The 12,112-nt window shown below is 34.4% G+C and overlaps 1 protein-coding gene across 1 annotated transcript in view; it reads left to right on the top strand.

The window, feature by feature from the left end:
- The window catches only part of LOC137632196 (N-acetylated-alpha-linked acidic dipeptidase 2-like), an 81,281-nt gene that overhangs the window by 45,778 nt on the left and 23,391 nt on the right, over window positions 1-12,112 (top strand). The window contains exons 6-9 of the mRNA XM_068364081.1: window positions 1,070-1,215; window positions 3,015-3,204; window positions 4,138-4,228; window positions 5,475-5,659. Of these exons, the coding sequence (XP_068220182.1) occupies window positions 1,070-1,215; window positions 3,015-3,204; window positions 4,138-4,228; window positions 5,475-5,659 (612 nt within the window). The remainder of the gene's footprint in view (window positions 1-1,069; window positions 1,216-3,014; window positions 3,205-4,137; window positions 4,229-5,474; window positions 5,660-12,112) is intronic.

The raw sequence follows: 12,112 nt of genomic DNA on the forward strand, positions 1-12,112 counted from the left end.
CCAAATTTGCCAACGCAATCCTCATTCCCTTTTCCAATTTTAGCATTGAAATCTCCCATTATGATGTTTTAATGGGCTTTGTTGTTATTTAGAGTGGTATATAGGTCATCACAAAAGTTATCCAGTTCCTCTTGGGATGACAATGATGTGGGAGCATATACCTGTATGATAGTTATTCTGTACCGCTTTGAAATTCTAAGAGTGACACTAGCAACTCTATCTGATGTGGCTGTGAACTTCTCAATGTTGCTGTGTAAGTTTTTGTTTATGAGAAATCCAACACCATTTTGCTTGCTTTCCTTGCCACTGTTGTAAAACAAGTGTCCGCTTTTAAGCATTTGGATTTTCTCACCTGGTCTTCTTATCTCAGAGATTCCGATAATAGCTCAATTGATGTTCATAATCTCTGTTTCCAGGCTACTCAGGTGTATTTCTTCAGAGAGGGTTCTTACATTGTACGTAGCAATGTTAAGCACTGTTTTAGGGTTGGATAGTCGCTTATACAGCACACAGTCCCTATCCAAATCAGACTTTGTGGTTGGGCCTTGATTTAAATCCGCTGACCCAACAGGAACGGCCGAATTTTGTCTGTGGTTGTAACTCATTTGGGGAGATTGTGGGCCATACCCTGCCGCGCTGGCCCATGGCGAGTTGGCAGGGGAAGAGATAGCGAGAAGTAAAGTTTGATAAGGGATTGGACAGAAAATATAGAGGGATGAAAGAAATGAGGGGACAGTATGAGAGAAAAGAATTGACTTCGGACCGAAGGGTCGTCAAAACCCTTTAGATATTGTCTACTTATAATACAGACAATATCCCCGTACGGGGATATATATACTGTATATATATACATACATACATACATATACGTAAATAGACCATGCATAAAAGGTAGCTTAGTTTATCTTAGATATCCTTATAAAAATTCTTTGTGAAACAGACAGACAATATATTTCTTAGACCTAATCCTCAATCATTAGGGAATTCATTTAATTCTAAATTGTTAGTTTTTGTTATGACAACAAATTTCTACGAAAACATTTATCTGACCTATATTTCCATTCCGCAGGAGACGTGAAGACATCTCCGGGGATCAGAGTCGTGTATGTCAACTATGGACGAGTGGAAGACTTTGATAAACTGAAAGAACTTGGGATTGACGTCGCTGGACACATCGTCATGGCAAGATACGGAAAGATCTTCAGAGGGAATAAGGTTAGTGATTCATGGAATTCGTTGTTCTTCCGGACTGCTGTTTCGACCAGTTTAATGGCGTTAATGCTTTCCTAGCAAGGGTGCGTTTATTTCTGTTAAAACTGGTCAATGCAAGTTTGTTAGAGAGAGAGAGAGAGAGAGAGAGAGAGAGAGAGAGAGAGAGAGAGAGAGAGAGAGAGAGAGAGTTAGTGGTTCCGAGGCTTCGTTGTTGCTCCAGACTGCTGAGATAGGTTTCGAACAGTTAGGAGAATAAGAATACATCGATTTCTGACATCTCATTGTGACCCATTGGCATAGCTATTGGGCCTCTGTCTGGGATGGATAATATTATTATGACTAGCAAAGCTACAACGCTAGTTGGAGGAACAGGATGCTATAGCCCCAAGGGCTCCAACAGGGACAATATCCCAGTGAGGAAAGGAAATAAGGAAAGAGACAGAATAGTGTCTGCGTGTATCAAGCAAGAGAGCTGGGGAAGACCATGGTACAGAGGCTATAGCATTACCCAAGACTATTATTATTATTGTCATTATTATTACTAGCTAAGCTACAACTCTAGTTGGAAAAGCAAATTGCAATAACTCCAAGGACTTCAATCAGGAAAAATAGCCCAGTGAGAAAAGTATATAAGGAAACAGATAGAATAGAGTGTCTGAGAGTACTCTCAAGCATGAGAAACTCTAACCCAAGACAGTGCAAGACCATGGTAAAGAGGCTACGGCACTACCCAAGATTAGAGAACAATGGTTTGATTTTGGAGTGCCCTCCTAGAAGAGCTGTTTACCATAACTAAAGAGTCTCTTCAACCCTTACCAAGAGGAAAGTAGCCACTGAACATTTACAATGCCGTAGTTAGATCCTAGAGTGATCTGTGTCCGACTTCTTCAAGCAATATGTAATAGCAGGTCTTCTATTTTAATTTATAAAGTAATTTTAAGAAGGGTCTCAAGTATACCATTTACTTTTTCATTATTTATTGTATGAAAAGTTAATTTTTCTTATTAGTTTCGCAATAACACCAAATCCACATCATAAAAGGAGTGATAAAAGACGGACCTAAATTGTGGTCTTAGTTGATATATGACTCTCAACTCTTTTCATCTTGTTTTTTAGTTGCTGACTTCTTGTTGCAAAACATCCCCTAAAGAGAGATTTTATTACCAACTGACAACACACCTTAGCCTATTTAGAATAGGCTTCCTGCTGTGAATATTGGTCTTTTTTCCCTGCGTACCTCTTAACCCTACTGAATAACCTTTATATGTCTAGTTTTTAAGACTTCACATGTTTCGCTCTTCTATCTACTGTAGTTATATACAATTAATTTTCTATTTAGTTAATTTGATAATTTTCTTCTCTAAATACTTCTTTTCATTCGAAAAATTGGGTAAAATTTGAAAAATTCATATAAGTAAAGTTACTTTCTTTTTTACTTCATAACCAAACATTTCATAAAATTAAGAAAAGAAAAATTATTCCAAATTAGTCATTAAAACAAAACCTATCATACAATTAACAATCCACTGTAAGTGCAATTATCTTTTAAATTTCAAGTTTCAACTGAACTATATTTTTCTCTTTGCAAAGTCAAAATATTTCCCTCAATAAAAAAAAACGTTTTCTTTTTTATATAGAAATGTTCAGAACTCAAATATTTCTCTTAAATAATGAAAACATTATCTTTCGAGCATTGACATCTCCATCAAAACTAAATGCCTATTTAAAAAAAAAAAAAAAAAATTCTTCTTGCAATCGAAATCTTTATGAACATGAAAACTAAACAAGAACTTTCTCCTCAGCTTCTACACGCAGAGCAGCGAGGAGCCAAAGCAATCATCCTTTACTCAGATCCACGAGATGTGGCTCTTGAAGGAGTAGAGCCAAAGGAGATCTACCCAAACACCTTCTGGCTTCCCGGAAGTGGCATGCAGAGAGGAACAACCTTCATGGGGGATGGAGACCCCCTCACTCCTGGGTGGCCTTCTACAGGTAAGATTTTGATCCTCCTTGCTGATAAGATTTGATTCAAATATTTGCGTTAAGTTACAAATAAAGAAAGCGCCATATTTTCCTCATGTTGAGAGTAGTAGTAGTAGTAGTAGTAGTAGTAGTAGTAGTAGCAGCTAAGCTACAACCCAAGATGGAAAAGTTGGATGCTGTAATCCCAAGGGCTCCAACAGGGAAAAATTGACAGTGAGGAAAGTTAATAAAGAGATAAATAAATAAATTATATTACAAGTAATGAAAAATTAAAATAGAATATTCTAAGAACAGTAACAACATTAAAACAGATCTCTCATATATAAACTGTAGATAGAGAAGTATCAGTCTGTTTAACATTAAAAACATTTGCTGCAATGTACTATAGTCACTTAAACTCAAAATGTAAAAAGTAACAAAATATTTTTAATGGGCTTATAAATGATATACAATAAAAGTGAATAATACTGTATAAATTCTACGTCACTGAGAGTTCGTTCAAGATTCGGCACACTATTCTATGTAATTTCTCTTACTCTTGTTTTGTTAGAGTTCTTATATAGTTTATAGAGAAAATATTTATTTTAATGTTGTTACTGTCCTTAAAATATTTTATTTTTCTTTGTTTCCTTTCCTCACTGGGCTATTTTCCCTGTTGGGGCTCTTGAGCTTATAACATTCTGCTTTTCCAACTAGTGTTGGAGTGTAGAAAATAATAATAATAATAATAATAATAATAATAATAATAATAATAATAATAATAATAATAATAATAATAATAATAACGGTACTCATCATCTCCTACGCTTAATGACGTTAAGGGGCTCTGTTGGATTTCACCATTTGTCTGTCTTGAGCTTTTAAATCAATACTTCTCCATTTATAATTGACTTTGTGTGTACAAGCGTACTTTAATGTACTAATCTTCTTCCATACTTTCAGAGCATGCTTATAGAGTCAACGAGGAAGATGCTGGTCTCCCAAATATTCCATGTCAGCCAATAGGATATGACGACGCAAGGGTCATTTTGGAGTGAGTTTCTCAACTTTGCAGTTAAACTTTTCTGGATTTTGTATATTTTAGTAAATAATCTTTTACAAGAGAGTAGGGTTCAGTTCGAAGTTGTGACTTACATGAGTAGATAGAATTTCATTCGGTCTTACATTTTATTTTAAGTTATTGATGAAAGCAATATATATATATATATATATATATATATATATATATATATATATATATATATATATATATATATATATATATATGTATATATATGTATATATATATATATATATATATATATATATATATATACATATATATCTACCGTATATATACATACATATATATATAAATATATATATATATATATATATATATATATATATATATATATATATATATATATATATATATATATATATATATACCGTATATATACATATATATATATATATATATATATATATATATATATATATATATATATATATATATTGTATATATTATTTAAAGGTTTATATTCCGCTTATGAATGGCAGAGGCAAGGGACAGTAATAATGCTCCAGCGAGCAGGACAATGCCCTAGAGACTGACCGTATATAGACCTACACATGATCAGCGCCCAAACCCATTCTCCACACAAGCTAAGACCAGGGAGCGCCAGGTAATGACTGCTGATGACTCAGCAGGTAGACTTATAGGTTCCCCCAAACCTCCCATCTTTAGCTCAAAGGATGATGTTGAAGCCACGAAAAGAACTAATGAGTTCAAGCGGTACTCGAACCCCAGTCTGGTGATCACCAGGCAGAGACTGTACAAAGGAGATTCGGTTAAAATAGTGCTCTAGTCTGGGAATTGCCCTGACCCTTGCCTCTGCCATTCATGAGTAACCTTTAAACCTTCAAATTATTCTTCATGCTAATACTGACTCACTTGTGAGCTGAAGCTCACCATCCTTGTGAGCTAAGGATTGGGGTTTGAGAGACCCTATAGCTATACCTGCTGAGTCATCACCAGCTATTGCCTGGCCCTCCCTGTTCCAAGTGTGGGTGGAGAGGGGGCTTGGGCGCTGATCATATTTAGATGTGGTCAGTTTCTTGGGCATTGTCTGGTTGCTCGTAGTAATAATAATAATAATAATAATAATAATAATAATAATAATAATAATAATAATAATAATAATAATAACAATTTGTTCATAACCAAGGGTCATAATGAAACCCGATAATACCATTATGAAGACGATAATAATAATAAAAAAAATCACTAATTACAGAAAAATGGGAGGACAGGCCCCACCCGAGGATTGGGTGGGTGGTCTGAAGGGCTTGCCTTACAATTTGGGACCTGAGATGGCGCAAGAGTTCAAGGACCACTCCATTCGCCTCCAGTCCCACAACTCGAGGAAGATACACAGATCCTACAACGTCGTGGGTACTATTAAGGGAGAGGTCGAGCCAGGTTAGATTGCTAATAGCTTTGCCTCATATACTGTGCAGTAGCCTATGAGGTCAATATTTGTATATATAAAAGGTAGATTAATTTATATTCTTGATGGTTTATCTGGTCTTTAAACATGCACAAGCATACGCACACATGAATAGATATTACAAGCTTGAGCACACACATATTTATATTTATTATATAATATATATATATATATATATATATATATATATATATATATATATATATATATATATATATATATATATATATATATATATATATATATATATATACATACTGTATGTGTGTACTATATATGTGTATATACAGTATCCTTTACAAATATGGATACGTGTATATGTTTTTAAGAAAGTATAAGTATGGGATATATATATATATATATATATATATATATATATATATATATATATATATATATATATATATATATATATATATATATATATGTATATATATATATATATATATATATATATATATATATATATATATATATATATATATATATATATATATATATATAGCCAGACACTTGTTCTTTATTATATTAAGGATCTTAAACATAGGTGGATTATAGAATAGACATAAAATGTAAATATCATTGCTACTGTAAAACATTCAGTAATAATAATAATAATAATAATAATAATAATAATAATAATAATAATAATAATAATAATAATAATAATAATAATAATAATGCACTAATCACATTGCCTTAAGTAGTTGGTAGAGGTTATACAGTTTGTGACGTAACTGAGGCAGTGCACTAATAAAATACTTAATATTACTAATTATAAAGCAAAAAATTATAAAACTTATTAACGACACCGGATTTTAATACTTAGATCCAATAAAATTACTTATTGCAATGGTACTATACTATGTAGACCTAGACACTTAAAATTCATATTTAAAATAGCCCTATGTGAGCATAGATACTATATACTCAAAGTGAAAATAGGTAGTCTTTTACTGAGTCACTGACTTTTTTTTTATTTTCATATCTAGGGCCAGGCACTTAAAATATTCAAAATAGCCTTATGTAGGCATAGATACTCAAAATGAATATTGACCTTGTTTTACTGAAACAGTTAAAGGCTATTTTGTTTTATTTTTTATTTTTTATTATTTTCTTTATTTGCATTATATTTCTTTTATCTTTTATCAAAGAACCAACGCACACTCACATTCTTATCTTCATCACTTACATCACCAGGTTCAAGGTATTTGATCCCGTGAATGTTATGAGTCTTATAAAATACTATATCAGTCATGATCATGGTGTGTTTCTGGATATTCGAAATTTTTATATACCCACATCCACTTTTCCAGAAATCACTGGAAATCAGGTTGATATTATACAGGCCAAAGCCATCAAAACACTTTGAGGAATATTGAACAATCACAAGGGTGTCAAATAGTTCGTTGCTTCACAACTTTACCGGTAAAAGACGAAGTACAACTTTTACCAGAGATACACTTGATTTTAGCCACTTTTCATTCCACTTTCGGTCGTCTTGTGACATTTTCCGAAAATCTGAAAGTGTAGCAAACTCTGGCACACATTGTGGTACTTCGTCAGCCATTTTACATTCACAAAACATCGAAAAATAACCCAAAGGGAAGACAAATTCTAGCCGGCCTCTCATTGGCCGTAGCGCGCCCTGAGAACGGACGCTGATTGGCTGCCTTCTCATTATTTTTCCTAGAATATTATAGTCATGCGTTAATAAGATGGAAAAACTTGTTTAGACTAGTAGGATCAGCGACCTTTTGGCCAATCAAAATTGGAATGAGGTATAACACCTAAACCACATGAATATATGAAGTTTTGCCTAAACAATGCATGTGAAAACTCAAGTATAAGAGTGAATGGCATAGATTTTATAGAGGAATAATAAGAATATTAAGACATTGCCGATTACTTTGTATAGGTATATAAAGTAAATAACATTTTAGATTTACTAGGCTACGATTACGCTGTAATTGAGTGAGTGGCAGTGTGTTTGATGTGTTTACACTCTTGAACCACCCTTTGAGAGAATGGTTATGCAGTATATATGTAATAGTTAAAGTAAGTTAATATTACATGTTTAAAACACATGACGTAATATGTCATTTTGGATGAAGGTGCTAGCCGTGGGACTTGCTGTAGTCATTCAAATCATAAACAGGACGTACAATGCAGCCTCAACAATGTGACATTTTTCTTAACTGTCAACACCATGCATCAGCGTGTGAAAGTTTGTGACGTCACCGGATGCAGGTGTCTTCCGAGATTGTGACGAAACTTATATAAACTAAGCATACGATATCTGTGATATCGATAAGTTAGTCAGTTCATATCTATACTTCACCAGAATTGGTCATCTGACCAACCCAGCTCCCTCCAGTGATGGAGATGTTTAACTCTGTTGTTTTTACTAATAAATACTTTTAAAGCTAATAAGATGTACTCTGTTATCCAGCTATACACATCTGAAACAACACATACTCAATGTGTGCTTATAAAAGTAGCACACCAATAAATGGTGGCAGCGGTTAAACTCTAAGAATTAGAGAAAGATCTTCAAGACTTCAAAATAAAAGCTGTAAAACCAGAGAAAGATCTTCAAGACTTCAAAATAAAAGCTGTAAAGCCAGAGAAAGATCTTCAAGACTTCAAAATAAAAGCTGTAAAACCAGAGAAAGATCTTCAAGACTTCAAAATAAAAGCTGTAAACCCAGAGAAAGATCTTCAAGAACTCAGCATTATCTACATGAATCTACAATTTTGACTAAGTATTATAGTCCATCGGAATAGTTAACATTAACGAATGTTATGAATACAAACTGAATCTTCAATCAACATCCTAGGAAACCCAAGGACTGGCGTTCAACAATTGCAAAACATACCCAGGAAGCACTACATTCAACAAGAAACTCGAACGATACATCGCTAACAAAACATCAAGAGAGAGAGAGAGGACGTGTCGACATCACACAGACCCATATATAAGCTAAGTACAAATTTTTTAATTCATTCCAGTTTGGGCAGTGAAGTGTAGTTATAACGAGTCGTTAGTCGATTATTACTGGGGTGAGTGAATTGCTAATCTTTTGTTAAAGGAAACTGTGTTCAACTCCAAATTCTCATCTAGAATTTTTCTCTCTTTGTGCTAATTCCTTTTTCTTTCAGAAATTCTCAGGAAATGTTTTGGGATTAGTAACATTGTTTGGGGAATTTTGTTATACATATGCGTTTACGCAGTGGACGTCTGTACTCACATAGATATTTTGATAGAATTGCAAGGGGTCGAAGAGATAGGAAAAGAAATACAGCAGTCATGACTTCCCCTGTGAGCCCTTCCCCTGGACCTAGTGGTGTAGGCCAGACTAATCCTCCTCCAATTGTGACGCTTGTAAATGCCAGGTCAGCAATCCTTCCTTTTCAGGGTCGGGTCAACGGGTTCTTGCCACAAAATGTGGAGTCATGGATTTCATCCGTCGATGCCCATTTAAATGCCAAACAGATCGTAGACCCTTTTGTACAATTACAAGAAGCTAAAAGTTTTATAGATTTTTCTAAGGGGGATGCGAGTGCGTATTTAAGAGGTGTTTCATTTCAAGAAGCAGTTACCTGGGATGATTTCAAAGTTAGGTTACGCGCAATCTATGGGGGTGAGGAAGCCTTGGATGTAGTATTAACGTTACGAAATACACTTAATCAAGCCACTATGAATCGGCTTAATGTTATTGAGAGAGCAGCTCTCATAGCTGATAGGCTTAACGAATATCAGGACATTTTAGGTCATTCCACTTGGGTTACTAGCGATAACATCTTCGTGAAAGATTTTTTACGATTAATGTATTTAACTTGCATGACACTTATGTTGCCTGAAGCTTTAGTGCGGTGTTTTGATAAGAAGTTAACGCCTGCAAGTACGGAATTGGATGTCTATAAACAGATAAAGAAACACATGTCCAAGTGTCCAGATCTCGATCCCGTGTTAACTCAAGTTTTTGCAAAGAATGAAACAAAGCCACAAACAGTGAACGTAGTTAACAGTCAAGTAGCGGGAATGACGTGTTATATCTGCAAACGTCAAGGTCACTTAAGCGCAGACTGCAGAACGAAATTTTGCTCGATTCACAACACTGCAACACATTCATATAATCAATGTTACTCGCGTAAGACACAACAATATCCCAGAAATACACAGTCAATTCCACAGTCAGTTCCATATGGAAATAAAAAGAAAAATCCTCATTTTAACAATAAGAAGAAACAACCAAATGTCAATGCAGTTCAGAGTCCAAAACAAACAAACACTTCTTCAAATATCGCTGAACCTGGGTCGTCAAACCAGACCTCGCAAGGTCAGACTAATTTTCAGAATGTGCAGAGCAAAGCAAATACCACATAGTTAACTCTAGAGGGGAAGAGAGTGATGTTGGGTCAAGGTCATTTATGTCAACATCAATAGTATTGAATAATCAATTTAATGTTTTATCAGATAATTGTGAGACAATAGATTTTCCTATGAAACACACGGCCGAATTAAGTAAAACAGTGCATGCTCCCGTAGATTTGCAACAAATTCATACAATAATAAGCCAAAATGAGTTACGGCCAACCTTATATGCTGTAAATTTAGAACACAAATCCTTTACGTTATTTTTTGACTCTGGTAGTCCACGTAATATCATGGATTTGAAGACACATCATTTGTTGTTTTCGAACTTTCCGATTGAAAAATCCGGAATTAGACTTTCGGGTATAGGAAATAATGAATTAAATGTCATAGGCATAACTCATGTTTAGTTCAAAGTCGGTAAACGCACGTTTGCCGATACATTTGTTGTTGTACAAAACATTGATATGTATCCAGCTGTAATTATAGGATACCCATCTATGGGAAATCAAAACATTATCTTAGCCCCTGCCAAGCACGGCGTGTATATCAAAGGGAAATTCTATAAGTCTTCTAATACCTTAAAATCAGTTTTGGATAAAAAGGAGACGACAAATGTAACCGTAACGTACGTTGAAGAACCAATAACTTGTCTCACTAATAAAGAAATAATATACGCGACCCAGCAGAATTCTCGTTCACCCGTAATATCATCTTGCACGTAATCTATCGAGCCAAACATACCTTCGAATTTAATAGTGCAAATAAAGAAAACGTTACCGGGATCTGAAATATTAATCCTTTCCGAAACTTTGAAAACTAACGGATTGTCTGTCACACAAGCTATTTATACAGTAGGCTCACATCAACAATGTAATATTGAAGTCTGTAATCATTTAAATAACACTTTAGTAATTCACAAAAATCAAAATATCTTTGATGTAGAAGTTTATAAACATCGTATTCTTACCGTTGCTGAAATCAATCACTCTCAATCAGTTGCGGATGAATCCCTTTTGCGATCTATTAAAAATAAAATCAATAAAGACATTCAAGACGAAGAAATTCAGCAGAATGTTTTTGGACTTTTAACTAAATATCATGATGTTTTTTCCACTAAGGATGGATCCTTAGGAAAAACAGATGTGATCGAGCATCAAATAAGGTTAAAGGACAAGCAGAAAATTATCTATGTACCCTCGTACAGACTCCCTATGAAATTCCAGAATGAAATAAATGATGAAGTAGGTAAAATGCTGGAAGAAGGAGTCATTAAGAAATCAAACAGCCCTTATAATTTTCCTTTAATAGTTGTACCGAAAAAAGATCGAACATGGCGTATCTGCGTCGACTTCCATCGTCTAAACGAGGAGACGATCCCTGATCGATTCCCAGTGCCATGTACTGACGATATTTTGTCTTTGTTAGGTCAGAATAAATATTTTACCAGTTTGGACTTACTTAAAGGCTTTCATCAGATATCATTAGAAGAAGATAGTATCCCATACACAGCCTTCAGCACAGCCAGGGGACATTATGAATTTTTACGGATGCCTTTTGGTTTACGTTGTGCTCCTATAACATTTACAAGAATGATTAACATAGTGTTTGGAGACTTGTTAGGGGATATATTGCATGCCTATATGGATGATCTTTTAATCTTTTCCAACACCTTAGAAGAACATCTACGTAAGTTAGAACTAGTACTACAGAGATTAAGACAACATAACTTAAGGGTAAAGATTAGTAAGTGTGAATTTTTCAAAACAGAATTAATATATTTGGGTTTCATGGTGTCAAGCCAAGGTCTTAAAGTAGTCCATGATAAGGTGTCGGCTATACGTAATTTTCCCATACCTACTAATGTCAAGGGAATACAGCAATTTCTGGGTTGTAGTGGATATTACAGGCGTTTTATACGCAACTATTCAATAATAGCCGCTCCTTTAACTAATCTTACGAAGAAGGGCGTAGATTTCATATGGTCTGAGCAACATCAACAGGCGTTTAATACTTTGAAAGATGAACTGTGTAGTTCTACTATCTT

This window comes from Palaemon carinicauda, chromosome 41, assembly GCF_036898095.1.
Source record: "Palaemon carinicauda isolate YSFRI2023 chromosome 41, ASM3689809v2, whole genome shotgun sequence".
NCBI lineage: Eukaryota > Metazoa > Arthropoda > Malacostraca > Decapoda > Palaemonidae > Palaemon > Palaemon carinicauda.